Source organism: Oncorhynchus masou, chromosome 32 (genome assembly GCF_036934945.1).
Source record: "Oncorhynchus masou masou isolate Uvic2021 chromosome 32, UVic_Omas_1.1, whole genome shotgun sequence".
NCBI classification, from domain to species: Eukaryota; Metazoa; Chordata; class Actinopteri; order Salmoniformes; family Salmonidae; genus Oncorhynchus; species Oncorhynchus masou.
This window is the reverse complement of record NC_088243.1, coordinates 257271-277568: the sequence shown is the minus strand read 5'-3', so window position 1 is coordinate 277568 and position 20298 is coordinate 257271. Positions and strand designations below refer to the sequence as shown.

The 20298-nt window shown below is 51.4% G+C and overlaps 1 protein-coding gene across 1 annotated transcript in view; it reads left to right on the top strand.

The window, feature by feature from the left end:
- The window catches only part of LOC135526866 (protein numb homolog), a 64071-nt gene that overhangs the window by 21540 nt on the left and 22233 nt on the right, over positions 1 to 20298 (top strand). The window contains 1 exon segment of the mRNA XM_064955536.1: positions 3788 to 3923. Within this exon segment, the coding sequence (XP_064811608.1) occupies positions 3798 to 3923 (126 nt within the window). The 5' untranslated portion in view covers positions 3788 to 3797.

Sequence of the window (20298 nt, the reverse complement as noted above, 5' to 3'; positions counted from 1 at the left end):
GTACACCACTGTACCAGGCGGTGCTGCCCTATACACCACTGTACCAGGCGGTGCTGCGCTGTACTCGGCTGTGCTGTACTAGGCTGCAGAGAGAGTCAGCGGGAGGAGGAGCGAGTGAGTGAGAGGGAAAGTATGCAAGCTGTTACTAGTCAATAACGTGGCCTAGTGGTTGGATTAGACAGCTGGTAACATTACAAGATGTCCAGGGTTCAGAGGTCATGGGTTTGTTGTGGCAGAGAAGCTGTGTTTACTTTTCCTCCCCTCTTCATGGCTTTTTCTGCAGTGACAGGCGCCTGCCTAAGCTCTGCAGTGAGCTGAGACATGATATGACCTAAATAAACAAGTGTGGAGAGGGAGCACGGGGGAGCGGGCGGAAAGTAGCGAGGGAGAGGGAAGCGAGGGACCGAGCGGGAGAGAGGACAGGGCGATCCCAATGCTCTAACCACTAGGCTACCTGCCAAAATTGAGCTCGGGTGCATCCTGTCTCCATTGATCATCCTTGAGATGTTTCTACAACTTGATTGGAGTCCACCTGTGGTAAATTAAATTGATTGGACATGATTTGGAAAGGCACACACCGGTCTGTATAAGGTCCCACAGTTGGCAGTGCATGTCAGACCATTATGTTTTTCAAATTTGCTAAAATGTCTAAACATATTTTGCTTAGTCATTATGGGGTGTTGTGTGTAGATTTGATGAGGATACGATTTAATCAAATGTTTAAAAGGCTGTAATGTAGCAAAATGTGGCAAAAGTCTGAACTTTCCAAAAGCTCTGTACATACATTAATTTATTCACATACAACAACAAACAAAAACAGCAAAAAAAACCTGAACATACAGTTTCCTAAACACAAGACGAGCCACGACTTAAACCCAGGCTGATGACAAATAGCCATTGCCCTCTAGTGCAGAACCTGACATGATCTGCTTTCAGAAGCCATGTTAAGAGGGTCTGTTAGTGATCACGTTTGCCGCGATTTCAGCCAAATCAAATCAAATTTATTTATATAGCCCTTCGTACATCAGCTGATATCTCAAAGTGCTGTACAGAAACCCAGCCTAAAACCCCAAACAGCAAGCAATGCAGGTGTAGAAGCACGGTGGTTAGGAAAAACTCCCTAGAAAGGCCAAAACCTAGGAAGAAACCTAGAGAGGAACCAGGCTATGTGGGGTGGCCAGTCCTCTTCTGGCTGTGCCGGGTAGAGAGGAACCAGGCTATGAGGGGTGGCCAGTCCTCTTCTGGCTGTGCCGGGTAGAGAGGAACCAGGCTATGAGGGGGTGGCCAGTCCTCTTCTGGCTGTGCTGTGTAGAGAGGAACCAGGCTATGAGTGGTGGCCAGTCCTCTTCTGGCTGTGCTGTGTAGAGAGGAACCAGGCTATGAGTGGTGGCCAGTCCTCTTCTGGCTGTGCCGGGTAGAGAGGAACCAGGCTATGAGGGGTGGCCAGTCCTCTTCTGGCTGTGCCGGGTAGAGAGGAACCAGGCTATGAGGGGTGGCCAGTCCTCTTCTGGCTGTACCGGGTAGAGAGGAACCAGGCTATGAGGGGTGGCCAGTCCTCTTCTGGCTGTGCCGGGTAGAGAGGAACCAGGCTATGAGGGGTGGCCAGTCCTCTTCTGGCTGTGCTGTGTAGAGAGGAACCAGGCTATGAGTGGTGGCCAGTCCTCTTCTGGCTGTGCCGGGTAGAGAGGAACCAGGCTATGAGGGGTGGCCAGTCCTCTTCTGGCTGTGCCGGGTAGAGAGGAACCAGGCTATGAGGGGTGGCCAGTCCTCTTCTGGCTGTACTGGGTGGAGATTATAAACCTAGAGAGGAACCAGGCTATGAGGGGTGGCCAGTCCTCTTCTGGCTGTACCGGGTAGAGAGGAACCAGGCTATGAGGGGTGGGCAGTCCTCTTCTGGCTGTACCAGGTAGAGAGGAACCAGGCTATGAGGGGTGGCCAGTCCTCTTCTGGCTGTACCGGGTAGAGAGGAACCAGGCTATGAGGGGTGGCCAGCCCTCTTCTGGCTGTACCGGGTAGAGAGGAACCAGGCTATGAGGGGTGGCCAGTCCTCTTCTGGCTGTACCAGGTAGAGAGGAACCAGGCTATGAGGGGTGGCCAGTCCTCTTCTGGCTGTACTGGGTAGAGAGGAACCAGGCTATGAGGGGGTGGCCAGCCCTCTTCTGGCTGTACCGGGTAGAGAGGAACCAGGCTATGAGGGGTGGCCAGTCCTCTTCTGGCTGTACCAGGTAGAGAGGAACCAGGCTATGAGGGGTGGCCAGTCCTAGAGATTATAACAGAACATATATAGATTGTAAAGCGGTTCCTCTGGTAACACTAGTCTACTAAATAAATATAATCAATTTTTTCGCAGCCTATATTAAATTCTGGCATCCCTCTCTATTTCTCTTAAATGTGCCACAAAGAGGAGTATGTATCTTGTATAGAACACACAACACAAGCCAAATGGCTAAATCATTACTGGTTTCGTTTGCACGGGAAACGTGGCCTGTTCCAGCGACTTCAAAGCCTCCCAGGGGTAAATATTTGTTCGTGTTTCATACGTTTTAGGGCGCCACGGCGATGATGACTACCGCGGAAACACTGGTTCTCTGCAACTTGACTGACTTCCTTCCCTACCGTAGAACACGCCCACAGGGTTGTTTGGTTAGAGCTGTTGGTGTAATTCTTCCTGTCTTTTATCTAGTGGCGTCCTCTCATACACTGCTCTCTCGCTCTCTCTCTTCTCTCGCTCTTGTCTCTTCTTGTGCCCTTTTCTCCCTTCTCGTGCCCTTTTCTCCCTTCTCGTGCCCTTTTCCCCCTCTCCCTTCTCGCTCCCCCTCTTCTCCCCCTCTCCCTTCTCGCTCCCCCTCTTTCCCCCTCTCCCTTCTCGCTCCCCTCTTTCCCCCTCTCCCTTCTCGCTCCCCCTCTTTCCCCCTCTCCCTTCTCGCTCCCCCTCTTTCCCCCTCTCCCTTCTCGCTCCCTCTTCCCCCTCTCCCTTCTCGCTCCCCCTCTTTCCCCTCTTTCCCCCCTCTCGCTCCCCTCTTTTCCCCCTCTCCCTTCTCGCTCCCCCTCTTTCCCCCTCTCCCTTCTCTCCCCCTCTCCCTTCTCGCTCCCCCTCTTCCCCCTCTCCCTTCTCGCTCCCTCTTTCCCCCTCTCCCTTCTCGCTCCCCCTCTTTCCCCCTTCTCGCTCCCCCTCTTTCCCCCCCTCTCCCTTTCCCCCTGTCCCTTCTCGTGCCCTTTTCCCCCTCTCCCTTCTCGCTCTCCCTTTTCCCCCTCTCCCTTCTCATGCCCTTTTCCCCCTCTCCCTTCTCATGCCCTTTTCCCCCTCTCCCTTCTCGCTCCCCTTTTCCCCCCATCCCCTTCTCGCTCCCCCTTTTCCCCCTCTCCCTTCTCGCTCCCCTTTTCCCCCTCTCCCTTCTCGCTCCCCCTTTTCCCCCTCTCCCTTCTCGCTCCCTTTCCCCCCCATCCCCTTCTCGCTCCCCCTTTTCCCCCATTCCCTTCTCGCTCCCCCTTTTCCCCCCATTCCCTTCTCGCTCCCCCTTTTCCCCCTCTCCCTTCTCGTCCCCCTTTTCCCCCTCTCCCTTCTCGCTCCCCCTTTTCCCCCTCTCCTTCTCGTGCCCTTTTCCCCCTCTCCCTTCTCGCTCTCCCTTTTCCCCCTCTCCCTTCTCATGCCCTTTTCCCCCTCTCCCTTCTCATGCCCTTTTCCCCCTCTCCCTTCTCGCTCCCCTTTTCCCCCCATCCCCTTCTCGCTCCCCTTTTCCCCCTCTCCCTTCTCGCTCCCCCTTTTCCCCCCATCCATCTTTCTCAGGAGGTCCAGGATGAATAAGCTACGGCAGAGTTTCCGGCGAAAGAAAGACGTGTACGTTCCCGAGTCCAGCCGACCGCACCAGTGGCAGACGGACGAGGAGTCGGTCCGCAGGGGGAAGTGTAGCTTCGCAGTCAAGGTGACACACACACTCTCAAACACACACACACACACACACACACACACACACACACACACACACACACACAGAGTAGCCGACCGCACCAGTGGCAGACGGACGAGGAGTCGGTCCGCAGGGGGAATTGTAGCTTCGCAGTCAAGGTGACACACACACTCTCAAACACACACACACACACACACACAGAGTAGCCGACCGCACCAGTGGCAGACGGACGAGGGGGCGGTCCGCAGGGGAAAGTGTAGCTTCGCAGTCAAGGTGACTCACACACACAAACACACACACACACACACGGACCAGACACATCCAACACACACACACACACACACACACACACACACACACACACAGAGACACGGACCAGACACATCCAACACACACACACACACACAACACCCACACACAGAGTAGCAGTCAGCAGCGCCTCTGCTCTAACACTCTGTAGCGAACACCCGCACACCTCCCTGAGAAAGACCTGTCAGCACTCGGGTCTGTCATTAATCAGACATTGGAACCATGCCTGGTCTGCTGTTGTCTGGCTAACGGCTATGCCCCACACCCCGTTCATGCCAATACCACCGCAACAACTATAGTATCAGTTCTGTGTCTGAGAAGTAGTATGGAGCTGCGGCTTGGAGTATTGTTTCTTCGTCCTATGTTATTTTTTCTCAGTGAATCTGGTTGTTTTTGTTGTCCTGTTCAGAGAAATGAGTCATTGGAGTTGTTTAGGTTTACGTCCTCGCCTACATCCTGATATTAACAGGTTCTGACCACTAGATGGTGCTGTTCCGGGTGTTAATAGGATACTTCACACAAATTACATTGGTTTCATTACCCTGTCAGCAGTCAATGGACAAGGTATGACAGCAATCCATGCATTGGTTGTATTGTCCACTGTTTCAATTGTTAACTTTTTTATTATTATTTGTGGCACAAATCCAATGCATGTCATTGGTATCTTATATTAGCATTTTCACAATTCATGTCCAAATCAGCCTGAAGTATCTAACAATAGATCATATAACTCAAAGGTGTGTGTGTGTGTGTGTGTGTGTGTGTGTGTGTGTGTAACAGGACTGGAGTTGACTGTAGTGTGTGTGTGTTTAACAGGACGGTAGTTGACTGTAGTGTGTGTGTGTGTGTTTAACAGGACGGTAGTTGACTGTGTGTGTGTGTTTAACAGGATGGTAGTTGTGTGTGTGTGTGTGTGTGTGTGTGTGTGTGTGTGTTTAACAGGACGGTTAGCTTTCTGAAAACAGAACAATTGGAATTGAAATGGACCACTCCCTGGTAACGTGGGACCAACCCTTCCTCTTTACTCCTACATAGTACAGGGAGGTACAACACCTCCTCAACTGACTGGACCAACCCTTCCTCTTACTCCTACATAGTACAGGGAGGTAGAACACCTCCTCAACTGACTGGACCAACCCTTCCTCTTTACTCCTACATAGTACAGGGAGGTAGAACACCTCCTCAACTGACTGGACCAACCCTTCCTCTTTACTCCTACATAGTACAGGGAGGTAGAACACCTCCTCAACTGACTGGACCAACCCTTCCTCTTTACTCCTACATAGTACAGGGAGGTACAACACCTCCTCAACTGACTGGACCAACCCTTCCTCTTTACTCCTACATAGTACAGGGAGGTAGAACACCTCCTCAACTGACTGGACCAACCCTTCCTCTTTACTCCTACATAGTACAGGAGGTAGAACACCTCCTCAACTGACTGGACCAACCCTTCCTCTTTACTCCTACATAGTACAGGGAGGTAGAACACCTCCTCAACTGACTGGACCAACCCTTCCTCTTTACTCCTACATAGTACAGGGAGGTAGAACACCTCCTCAACTGACTGGACCAACCCTTCCTCTTTACTCCTACATAGTACAGGGAGGTAGAACACCTCCTCAACTGACTGGACCAACCCTTCCTCTTTACTCCTACATAGTACAGGGAGGTAGAACACCTCCTCAACTGACTGGACCAACCCTTCCTCTTTACTCCTACATAGTACAGGGAGGTAGAGCACCTCCTCAACTGACTGGACCAACCCTTCCTCTTTACTCCTACATAGTACAGGGAGGTAGAACACCTCCTCAACTGACTGGACCAACCCTTCCTCTTTACTCCTACATAGTACAGGGAGGTAGAACACCTCCTCAACTGACTGGACCAACCCTTCCTCTTTACTCCTACATAGTACAGGGAGGTAGAACACCTCCTCAACTGACTGGACCAACCCTTCCTCTTTACTCCTACATAGTACAGGGAGGTAGAACACCTCCTCAACTGACTGGACCAAAACGGGGTTTGGTATAGAAGGTACCAGGGCGCACCGGTTTGTGTCACGAACTGCAATGCTGCTGGGGTTTTCACACTCAACAGTTTCCTGTGTGTATCAAGAATGGTCCGCCACCCAAAGGACATCCAGACAACTTGACAACAGTGGGGAATCATTGGAGACAACATGGACCAGCATCCCTGTGGAACGCTTTCGACACCTTGTAGAGTCAACATGGGCCAGCATCCCTGTGGAACGCTTTAGACACCTTGTAGAGTCAACATGGACCAGCATCCCTGTGGAACGCTTTCGACACCTTGTAGAGTCAACATGGGCCAGCATCCCTGTGGAACGCTTTAGACACCTTGTAGAGTCAACATGGGCCAGCATCCCTGTGGAACGCTTTAGACACCTTGTAGAGTCAACATGGGCCAGCATCCCTGTGGAACGCTTTAGACACCTTGTAGAGTCAACATGGACCAGCATCCCTGTGGAACGCTTTAGACACCTTGTAGAGTCAACATGGGCCAGCATCCCTGTGGAACGCTTTAGACACCTTGTAGAGTCAACATGGACCAGCATCCCTGTGGAACGCTTTAGACACCTTGTAGAGTCAACATGGGCCAGCATCCCTGTGGAACGCTTTAGACACCTTGTAGAGTCAACATGGACCAGCATCCCTGTGGAACGCTTTAGACACCTTGTAGAGTCAACATGGGCCAGCATCCCTGTGGAACGCTTTAGACACCTTGTAGAGTCAACATGGGCCAGCATCCCTGTGGAACGCTTTAGACACCTTGTAGAGTCAACATGGACCAGCATCCCTGTGGAACGCTTTAGACACCTTGTAGAGTCAACATGGACCAGCATCCCTGGGGAACGCTTTAGACACCTTGTAGAGTCAACATGGACCAGCATCCCTGGGGAACGCTTTAGACACCTTGTAGAGTCAACATGGGCCAGCATCCCTGTGGAACGCTTTAGACACCTTGTAGAGTCAACATGGGCCAGCATCCCTGTGGAACGCTTTAGACACCTTGTAGAGTCAACATGGGCCAGCATCCCTGTGGAACGCTTTAGACACCTTGTAGAGTCAACATGGGCCAGCATCCCTGTGGAACGCTTTAGATACCTTGTAGAGTCAACATGGGCCAGCATCCCTGTGGAACGCTTTAGACACCTTGTAGAGTCAACATGGGCCAGCATCCCTGTGGAACGCTTTAGACACCTTGTAGAGTCAACATGGACCAACATCCCTGTGGAACGCTTTAGACACCTTGTAGAGTCAACATGGACCAGCATCCCTGTGGAACGCTTTAGACACCTTGTAGAGTCAACATGGGGCCAGCATCCCTGTGGAACGCTTTAGACACCTTGTAGAGTTAACATGGGCCAGCATCCCTGTGGAACGCTTTAGACACCTTGTAGAGTCAACATGGACCAGCATCCCTGTGGAACGCTTTAGACACCTTGTAGAGTCAACATGGACCAGCATCCCTGTGTGGAGCCGGTCGTCACTAGTTACCATAGCCACAAAATCTTAAACCCCGCCTATTTCTACAATTTATCTTCTTAAAATCAGATGTTATCTTGACTTTAACCACTTTAACCTTCTGCCTAACCCTGACCTTAACTACACTGGTAACCTCTTGCCTAACCCTGACCACACTGGTAACCTTCTGCCTAACCCTGACTTTAACCACACTGGTAACCTTCTGCCTAACCCTGACTTTAACTACACTGGTAACCTCTTGCCTAACCCTGACCACACTGGTAACCTTCTGCCTAACCCTGACTTTAACCACACTGGTAACCTTCTGCCTAACCCTGACCTTAACCACACTGGTAACCTTCTGCCTAACCCTGACCTTAACTACACTGGTAACCTTCTGCTAAACCCTGACTTTAACCACACTGGTAACCTTCTGCTAAACCCTGACTTTAACCACACTGGTAACCTTCTGCCTAACCCTGACTTTAACCACACTGGTAACCTTCTGCCTAACCCTGACTTTAACCACACTGGTAACCTTCTGCCTAACCCTGACCTTAACCACACTGGTAACCTTCTGCCTAACCCTGACCTTAACTACACTGGTAACCTTCTGCCTAACCCTGACCTTAACTACACTGGTAACCTTCTGCCTAACCCTGACCTTAACTACACTGGTAACCTTCTGCCTAACCCTGACTTTAACCACACTGGTAACCTTCTGCCCTAACCCTGACTTTAACCACACTGGTAACCTTCTGCCTAACCCTGACCTTAACCACACTGGTAACCTTCTGCCTAACCCTGACCTTAACTACACTGGTAACCTTCTGCCTAACCCTGACCTTAACTACACTGGTAACCTTCTGCCTAACCCTGACCTTAACTACACTGGTAACCTTCTGCCTAACCCTGACCTTAACCACACTGGTAACCTTCTGCTAAACCCTGACTTTAACCACACTGGTAACCTTCTGCCTAACCCTGACCTTAACTACACTGGTAACCTTCTGCCTAACCCTGACCTTAACTACACTGGTAACCTTCTGCCTAACCCTGACCACACTGGTAACCTTCTGCCTAACCCTGACCACACTGGTAACCTTCTGCCTAACCCTGACTTTAACCACACTGGTAACCTTCTGCCTAACCCTGACCTTAACCACACTGGTAACCTTCTGCCTAACCCTGACCACACTGGTAACCTTCTGCCTAACCCTGACCACACTGGTAACCCTGCCTAACCCTGACCACACTGGTAACCTTCTGCCTAACCCTGACTTTAACCACACTGGTAACCTCTTGCCTAACCCTGACCACACTGGTAACCTTCTGCCTAACCCTGACCACACTGGTAACCTTCTGCCTAACCCTGACCACACTGGTAACCTTCTGCCTAACCCCCTGACCACACTGGTAACCTTCTGCCTAACCCTGACCACACTGGTAACCTTCTGCCTAACCCTGACCACACTGGTAACCTTCTGCCTAACCCTGACCACACTGGTAACCTTCTGCCTAACCCTGACCACACTGGTAACCTTCTGCCTAACCCTGACCACACTGGTAACCTTCTGCCTAACCCTGACCACACTGGTAACCTTCTGCCTAACCCTGACCACACTGGTAACCTTCTGCCTAACCCTGACCACACTGGTAACCTTCTGCCTAACCCTGACCACACTGGTAACCTTCTGCCTAACCCTGACTTTAACCACACTGGTAACCTCTTGCCTAACCCTGACCACACTGGTAACCTTCTGCCTAACCCTGACCACACTGGTAACCTTCTGCCTAACCCTGACCACACTGGTAACCTTCTGCCTAACCCTGACCACACTGGTAACCTTCTGCCTAACCCTGACCACACTGGTAACCTTCTGCCTAACCCTGACTTTAACCACACTGGTAACCTCTGCCTAACCCTGACCACACTGGTAACCTTCTGCCTAACCCTGACCACACTGGTAACCTTCTGCCTAACCCTGACCACACTGGTAACCTTCTGCCTAACCCTGACCTTAACCACACTGGTAACCTTCTGCCTAACCCTGACCACACTGGTAACCTCTTGCCTAACCCTGACCACACTGGTAACCTTCTGCCTAACCCTGACCTTAACCACACTGGTAACCTTCTGCCTAACCCTGACCACACTGGTAACCTCTTGCCTAACCCTGACCACACTGGTAACCTTCTGCCTGACCTTAACCACACTGGTAACCTTCTGCCTAACCCTGACCACACTGGTAACCTTCTGCCTAACCCTGACCACACTGGTAACCTTCTGCCTAACCCTGACCTTAACCACACTGGTAACCTTCTGCCTAACCCTGACCACACTGGTAACCTTCTGCCTAACCCTGACCTTAACCACACTGGTAACCTTCTGCCTAACCCTGACCACACTGGTAACCTTCTGCCTAACCCTGACCTTAACCACACTGGTAACCTTCTGCCTAACCCTGACCACACTGGTAACCTTCTGCCTAACCCTGACCACACTGGTAACCTTCTGCCTAACCCTGACTTTAACCACACTGGTAACCTTCTGCCTAACCCTGACTTTAACCACACTGGTAACCTTCTGCCTAACCCTGACCTTAACCACACTGGTAACCTTCTGCCTAACCCTGACCTTAACTACACTGGTAACCTTCTGCCTAACCCTGACCTTAACTACACTGGTAACCTTCTGCCTAACCCTGACCTTAACCACACTGGTAACCTTCTGCTAAACCCCTGACTTTAACCACACTGGTAACCTTCTGCCTAACCCTGACCTTAACTACACTGGTAACCTTCTGCCTAACCCTGACCTTAACTACACTGGTAACCTTCTGCCTAACCCTGACCACACTGGTAACCTTCTGCCTAACCCTGACCACACTGGTAACCTTCTGCCTAACCCTGACTTTAACCACACTGGTAACCTTCTGCCTAACCCTGACCTTAACCACACTGGTAACCTTCTGCCTAACCCTGACCACACTGGTAACCTTCTGCCTAACCCTGACCACACTGGTAACCTTCTGCCTAACCCTGACTTTAACCACACTGGTAACCTCTTGCCTAACCCTGACCACACTGGTAACCTTCTGCCTAACCCTGACCACACTGGTAACCTTCTGCCTAACCCTGACCACACTGGTAACCTTCTGCCTAACCCTGACCACACTGGTAACCTCTGCCTAACCCTGACCACACTGGTAACCTTCTGCCTAACCCTGACCACACTGGTAACCTTCTGCCTAACCCTGACCACACTGGTAACCTTCTGCCTAACCCTGACCACACTGGTAACCTTCTGCCTAACCCTGACCACACTGGTAACCTTCTGCCTAACCCTGACTTTAACCACACTGGTAACCTCTTGCCTAACCCTGACCACACTGGTAACCTTCTGCCTAACCCTGACCACACTGGTAACCTTCTGCCTAACCCTGACCACACTGGTAACCTTCTGCCTAACCCTGACCACACTGGTAACCTTCTGCCTAACCCTGACCACACTGGTAACCTTCTGCCTAACCCTGACCACACTGGTAACCTCTTGCCTAACCCTGACCACACTGGTAACCTTCTGCCTAACCCTGACCTTAACCACACTGGTAACCTTCTGCCTAACCCTGACCACACTGGTAACCTCTTGCCTAACCCTGACCACACTGGTAACCTTCTGCCTAACCCTGACCTTAACCACACTGGTAACCTTCTGCCTAACCCTGACCACACTGGTAACCTTCTGCCTAACCCTGACCACACTGGTAACCTTCTGCCTAACCCTGACCTTAACCACACTGGTAACCTTCTCTGCCTAACCCTGACCACACTGGTAACCTTCTGCCTAACCCTGACCTTAACCACACTGGTAACCTTCTGCCTAACCCTGACCACACTGGTAACCTTCTGCCTAACCCTGACCTTAACCACACTGGTAACCTTCTCTGCCTAACCCTGACCACACTGGTAACCTTCTGCCTAACCCTGACCACACTGGTAACCTTCTGCCTAACCCTGACTTTAACCACACTGGTAACCTTCTGCCTAACCCTGACTTTAACCACACTGGTAACCTTCTGCCTAACCCTGACCTTAACCACACTGGTAACCTTCTGCCTAACCCTGACCTTAACTACACTGGTAACCTTCTGCCTAACCCTGACCTTAACTACACTGGTAACCTTCTGCCTAACCCTGACCTTAACCACACTGGTAACCTTCTGCTAAACCCTGACTTTAACCACACTGGTAACCTTCTGCCTAACCCTGACCTTAACTACACTGGTAACCTTCTGCCTAACCCTGACCTTAACTACACTGGTAACCTTCTGCCTAACCCTGACCACACTGGTAACCTTCTGCCTAACCCTGACCACACTGGTAACCTTCTGCCTAACCCTGACTTTAACCACACTGGTAACCTTCTGCCTAACCCTGACCTTAACCACACTGGTAACCTTCTGCCTAACCCTGACCACACTGGTAACCTTCTGCCTAACCCTGACCACACTGGTAACCTTCTGCCTAACCCTGACTTTAACCACACTGGTAACCTTCCTAACCCTGACCACACTGGTAACCTTCTGCCTAACCCTGACACACTGGTAACCTTCTGCCTAACCCTGACCACACTGGTAACCTTCTGCCTAACCCTGACCACACTGGTAACCTTCTGCCTAACCCTGACCACACTGGTAACCTTCTGCCTAACCCTGACCACACTGGTAACCTTCTGCCTAACCCTGACCACACTGGTAACCTTCTGCCTAACCCTGACCACACTGGTAACCTTCTGCCTAACCCTGACTTTAACCACACTGGTAACCTTCTGCCTAACCCTGACCACACTGGTAACCTTCTGCCTAACCCTGACCACACTGGTAACCTTCTGCCTAACCCTGACCACACTGGTAACCTTCTGCCTAACCCTGACCACTGGTAACCTTCTGCCTAACCCTGACCACACTGGTAACCTTCTGCCTAACCCTGACCACACTGGTAACCTTCTGCCTAACCCTGACTTTAACCACACTGGTAACCTCTTGCCTAACCCTGACCACACTGGTAACCTTCTGCCTAACCCTGACCACACTGGTAACCTTCTGCCTAACCCTGACCACACTGGTAACCTTCTGCCTAACCCTGACCACACTGGTAACCTTCTGCCTAACCCTGACCTTAACTGGTAACCCTTGGTAACCTGCCTAACCCTGACCACACTGGTAACCTTCTTGCCTAACCCTGACCACACTGGTAACCTTCTGCCTAACCCTGACCTGGTAACCTTCTGCCTAACCCTGACCACTGGTAACCTTCTGCCTAACCCTGACTTTAACCACACTGGTAACCTTCTGCCTAACCCTGACCACACTGGTAACCTTCTGCCTAACCCTGACCACACTGGTAACCTTCTGCCTAACCCTGACCACACTGGTAACCTTCTGCCTAACCCTGACCACACTGGTAACCTTCTGCCTAACCCTGACCAACACACTGGTAACCTTCTGCCTAACCCTGACCACACTGGTAACCTTCTGCCTAACCCTGACCACACACTGGTAACCTTCTGCCTAACCCTGACCACACTGGTAACCTTCTGCCTAACCCTGACCACACTGGTAACCTTCTGCCTAACCCTGACCACACTGGTAACCTTCTGCCTAACCCTGACCACACTGGTAACCTTCTGCCTAACCCTGACTTAACCACACTGGTAACCTTCTGCCTAACCCTGACCACACTGGTAACCTTCTGCCTAACCCTGACCACACTGGTAACCTTCTGCCTAACCCCTGACCACACTGGTAACCTTCTGCCTAACCCTGACCACACTGGTAACCTCTGCCTAACCCTGACCACACACTGGTAACCTTCTGCCTAACCCTGACCTAACCACACTGGTAACCTTCTGCCTAACCCTGACCACACTGGTAACCTTCTGCCTAACCCTGACCACACTGGTAACCTTCTGCCTAACCCCTGACTTTAACCACACTGGTAACCCTGACCTAACCCTGACCACACTGGTAACCTTCTGCCTAACCCTGACCTTAACACACTGGTAACCTTCTGCCTAACCCTGACCACACTGGTAACCTTCTGCCTAACCCTGACCACACTGGTAACCTTCTGCCTAACCCTGACCACACTGGTAACCTTCTGCCTAACCCTGACCACACTGGTAACCTTCTGCCTAACCCTGACCCACACTGGTAACCTAACCCTGACCACACTGGTAACCTTCTGCCTAACCCTGACCACACTGGTAACCTTCTGCCTAACCCTGACCACACTGGTAACCTTCTGCCTAACCCTGACCACACTGGTAACCTTCTGCCTAACCCTGACCACCACACCACACTGGTAACCTCTTGCCTAACCCTGACCACACTGGTAACCTTCTGCCTAACCCTGACCTTTAACCACACTGGTAACCTTCTGCCTAACCCTGACCACACTGGTAACCTTCTGCCTAACCCTGACCTTAACCACACTGGTAACCTTCTGCCTAACCCTGACCACCACACTGGTAACCTTCTGCCTAACCCTGACTTTAACCACACTGGTAACCTTCTGCCTAACCCTGACCACACTGGTAACCTTCTGCCTAACCCTGACCACACTGGTAACCTTCTGCCTAACCCTGACCACACTGGTAACCTTCTGCCTAACCCTGACCACACTGGTAACCTTCTGCCTAACCCTGACTTTAACCACTGGTAACCTTCTGCCTAACCCTGACCACACTGGTAACCTTCTGCCTAACCCTGACCACACTGGTAACCTTCTGCCTAACCCTGACCACACTGGTAACCTTTCTGCCTAACCCTGACCACACTGGTAACCTTCTGCCTAACCCTGACCACACTGGTAACCTTCTGCCTAACCCTGACCACACTGGTAACCTTCTGCCCACACTAACCCTGACCAACCCCGACCACACTGGTAACCTTCTGCCTAACCCTGACCACACTGGTAACCTTCTGCCTAACCCTGACCACACTGGTAACCTTCTGCCTAACCCTGACCACACTGGTAACCTTCTGCCTAACCCTGACCACACTGGTAACCTTCTGCCTAACCCTGACTTTAACCACACTGGTAACCTCTTGCCTAACCCTGACCACACTGGTAACCTTCTGCCTAACCCTGACCACACTGGTAACCTTCTGCCTAACCCTGACCACACTGGTAACCTTCTGCCTAACCCTGACTTTAACCACATTGGTAACCTCTTGCCTAACCCTGACCACACACTGGTAACCTTCTGCCTAACCCTGACCACACTGGTAACCTTCTGCCTAACCCTGACCACACTGGTAACCTTCTGCCTAACCCTGACCACACTGGTAACCTTCTGCCTAACCCTGACCTTAACCACACTGGTAACCTTCTGCCTAACCCTGACCACACTGGTAACCTTCTTGCCTAACCCTGACCACACTGGTAACCTTCTGCCTAACCCTGACCTTAACCACACTGGTAACCTTCTGCCTAACCCTGACCACACTGGTAACCTCCTTGCCTAACCCTGACCACACTGGTAACCTTCTGCCTAACCCTGACCTTAGCCACACTGGTAACCTTCTGCCTAACCCTGACCACACTGGTAACCTTCTGCCTAACCCTGACCACACTGGTAACCTTCTGCCTAACCCTGACCTTAACCACACTGGTAACCTTCTGCCTAACCCTGACCACACTGGTAACCTTCTGCCTAACCCTGACCACACTGGTAACCTTCTGCCTAACCCTGACCACACTGGTAACCTTCTGCCTAACCCTGACCACACTGGTAACCTTCTGCCTAACCCTGACCTTAACCACACTGGTAACCTTCTGCCTAACCCTGACCACACTGGTAACCTTCTGCCTAACCCTGACTTTAACCACACTGGTAACCTTCTGCCTAACCCTGACCACACTGGTAACCTTCTGCCTAACCCTGACCACACTGGTAACCTTCTGCCTAACCCTGACCACACTGGTAACCTTCTGCCTAACCCTGACCACACTGGTAACCTTCTGCCTAACCCTGACTTTAACCACACTGGTAACCTCTTGCCTAACCCTGACCACACTGGTAACCTTCTGCCTAACCCTGACCACACTGGTAACCTTCTGCCTAACCCTGACCACACTGGTAACCTTCTGCCTAACCCTGACCACACTGGTAACCTTCTGCCTAACCCTGACCACACTGGTAACCTTCTGCCTAACCCTGACCACACTGGTAACCTTCTGCCTAACCCTGACCACACTGGTAACCTTCTGCCTAACCCTGACCACACTGGTAACCTTCTGCCTAACCCTGACCACACTGGTAACCTTCTGCCTAACCCTGACCACACTGGTAACCTTCTGCCTAACCCTGACCACACTGGTAACCTTCTGCCTAACCCTGACCACACTGGTAACCTTCTGCCTAACCCTGACCACACTGGTAACCTTCTGCCTAACCCTGACCACACTGGTAACCTTCTGCCTAACCCTGACCACACTGGTAACCTTCTGCCTAACCCTGACCACACTGGTAACCTTCTGCCTAACCCTGACCACACTGGTAACCTTCTGCCTAACCCTGACCACACTGGTAACCTTCTGCCTAACCCTGACCACACTGGTAACCTTCTGCCTAACCCTGACCACACTGGTAACCTTCTGCCTAACCCTGACCACACTTGTAACCTTCTGCCTAACCCTGACCTTAACCACACTGGTAACCTTCTGCCTAACCCTGACCACACTGGTAACCTCTTGCCTAACCCTGACCACACTGGTAACCTTCTGCCTAACCCTGACCTTAACCACACTGGTAACCTTCTGCCTAACCCTGACCACACTGGTAACCTCTTGCCTAACCCTGACCACACTGGTAACCTTCTGCCTAACCCTGACCACACTGGTAACCTTCTGCCTAACCCTGACCACACTGGTAACCTTCTGCCTAACCCTGACCACACAGGTAACCTTCTGCCTAACCCTGACCACACTGGTAACCTTCTGCCTAACCCTGACCACACTGGTAACCTTCTGCCTAACCCTGACCACACTGGTAACCTTCTGCCTAACCCTGACCTTAACCACACTGGTAACCTTCTGCCTAACCCTGACTACACTGGTAACCTTCTGCCTAACCCTGACCACACTGGTAACCTTCTGCCTAACCTTAACCACACTGGTAACCTCTTGCCTAACCCTGACCACACTGGTAACCTTCTGCCTAACCCTGACCACACTGGTAACCTCTTGCCTAACCCTGACCTTAACCACACTGGTAACCTTCTGCCTAACCCTGACCACACTGGTAACCTTCTGCCTAACCCTGACCTTAACCACACTGGTAACCTCTTGCCTAACCCTGACCACACTGGTAACCTTCTGCCTAACCCTGACCTTAACTACACTGGTAACCTTCTGCCTAACCCTGACCACACTGGTAACCTCTTGCCTAACCCTGACCACACTGGTAACCTCTTGCCTAACCCTGACTTTAACCACACTGGTAACCTTCTGCCTAACCCTAACCACACTGGTAACCTTCTGCCTAACCCTGACCACACTGGTAACCTTCTGCCTAACCCTGACCACACTGGTAACCTTCTGCCTAACCCTGACCACACTGGTAACCTTCTGCCTAACCCTGACCACACTGGTAACCTTCTGCCTAACCCTGACCACACTGGTAACCTTCTGCCTAACCCTGACCACACTGGTAACCTTCTGCCTAACCCTGACCACACTGGTAACCTTCTGCCTAACCCTGACCACACTGGTAACCTTCTGCCTAACCCTGACCACACTGGTAACCTTCTGCCTAACCCTGACCACACTGGTAACCTTCTGCCTAACCCTGACCACACTGGTAACCTTCTGCCTAACCTTGACCACACTGGTAACCTTCTGCCTAACCTTAACCACACTGGTAACCTTCTGCCTAACCTTAACCACACTGGTAACCTTCTGCCTAACCCTGACCTTAACCACACTGGTAACCTTCTGCCTAACCCTGACCTTAACCACACTGGTAACCTTCTGCCTAACCCTGACCACACTGGTAACCTTCTGCCTAACCCTGACCTTAACCACACTGGTAACCTTCTGCCTAACCCTGACCACACTGGTAACCTTCTGCCTAACCCTGACCTTAACCACACTGGTAACCTTCTGCCTAACCCTGACCACACTGGTAACCTTCTGCCTGACCCTGACCTTAACCACACTGGTAACCTTCTGCCTAACCCTGACCACACTGGTAACCTTCTGCCTGACCCTGACCTTAACCACACTGGTAACCTTCTGCCTAACCCTGACCACACTGGTAACCTTCTGCCTAACCCTGACCTTAACCACACTGGTAACCTTCTGCCTAACCCTGACCACACTGGTAACCTTCTGCCTAACCCTGACCACACTGGTAACCTTCTGCCTAACCCTGACCACACTGGTAACCTTCTGCCTAACCCTGACCTTAACCACACTGGTAACCTTCTGCCTAACCCTGACCACACTGGTAACCTTCTGCCTAACCCTGACCACACTGGTAACCTTCTGCCTAACCCTGACCACACTGGTAACCTTCTGCCTAACCCTGACCTTAACCACACTGGTAACCTTCTGCCTAACCCTGACCACACTGGTAACCTTCTGCCTAACCTTAACTACACTGGTAACCTTCTGCCTAACCTTAACCACACTGGTAACCTTCTGCCTAACCTTAACCACACTGGTAACCTTCTGCCTAACCTTAACCACACTGGTAACCTTCTGCCTAACCCTGACCTTAACCACACTGGTAACCTTCTGCCTAACCCTGACCACACTGGTAACCTTCTGCCTAACCTTAACCACACTGGTAACCTTCTGCCTAACCCTGACCTTAACCACACTGGTAACCTTCTGCCTAACCCTGACCACACTGGTAACCTTCTGCCTAACCCTGACCTTAACCACACTGGTAACCTTCTGCCTAGCCCTGACCACACTGGTAACCTTCTGCCTAACCTTAACTACACTGGTAACCTTCTGCCTGACCCTGACCTTAACCACACTGGTAACCTTCTGCCTAACCCTGACCTTAACCACACTGGTAACCTTCTGCCTGACCCTGACCTTAACTACACTGGTAACCTTCTGCCTGACCCTGACCTTAACCACACTGGTAACCTTCTGCCTAACCCTGACCACACTGGTAACCTTCTGCCTAACCCTGACCACACTGGTAACCTTCTGCCTAACCCTGACCACACTGGTAACCTTCTGCCTGACCCTAACCTTAACTACACTGGTAACCTTCTGCCTGACCCTGACCTTAACCACACTGGTAACCTTCTGCCTAACCCTGACCACACTGGTAACCTTCTGCCTAACCCTGACCTTAACTACACTGGTAACCTTCTGCCTAACCCTGACCACACTGGTAACCTTCTGCCTAACCCTGACCTTAACTACACTGGTAACCTTCTGCCTAACCCTGACTTTAACTACACTGGTAACCTTCTGCCTAACCCTGACCTTAACTACACTGGTAACCTTCTGCCTAACCCTGACCTTAACCACACTGGTAACCTTCTGCCTAACCCTGACCTTAACTACACTGGTAACCTTCTGCCTAACCCTGACCTTAACTACACTGGTAACCTTCTGCCTAACCCTGACCTTAACTACACTGGTAACCTTCTGCCTAACCCTGACCTTAACTACACTGGTAACCTTCTGCCTAACCCTGACCTTAACTACACTGGTAACCTTCTGCCTAACCCTGACCTTAACTACACTGGTAACCTTCTGCCTAACCCTGACCTTAACTACACTGGTAACCTTCTGCCTAACCCTGACCTTAACTACACTGGTAACCTTCTGCCTAACCCTGACCTTAACCACACTGGTAACCTTCTGCCTAACCCTGACCACACTGGTAACCTTCTGCCTAACCCTGACCACACTGGTAACCTTCTGCCTAACCTTAACTACACTGGTAACCTTCTGCCTAACCTTAACTACACTGGTAACCTTCTGCCTAACCCTGACCTTAACCACACTGGTAACCTTCTGCCTAACCCTGACCTTAACCACACTGGTAACCTTCTGCCTAACCCTGACCTTAACCACACTGGTAACCTCTTGCCTAACCCTGACCTTAACCACACTGGTAACCTTCTGCCTAACCCTGACCTTAACCACACTGGTAACCTTCTGCCTAACCCTGACCTTAACCACACTGGTAACCTCTTGCCTAACCCTGACCTTAACCACACTGGTAACCTTCTGCCTAACCCTGACCTTAACCACACTGGTAACCTTCTGCCTAACCCTGACCACACTGGTAACCTTCTGCCTAACCCTGACCACACTGGTAACCTTCTGCCTGACCCTAACCTTAACTACACTGGTAACCTTCTGCCTGACCCTGACCTTAACCACACTGGTAACCTTCTGCCTAACCCTGACCACACTGGTAACCTTCTGCCTAACCCTGACCTTAACTACACTGGTAACCTTCTGCCTAACCCTGACCACACTGGTAACCTTCTGCCTAACCCTGACCTTAACTACACTGGTAACCTTCTGCCTAACCCTGACTTTAACTA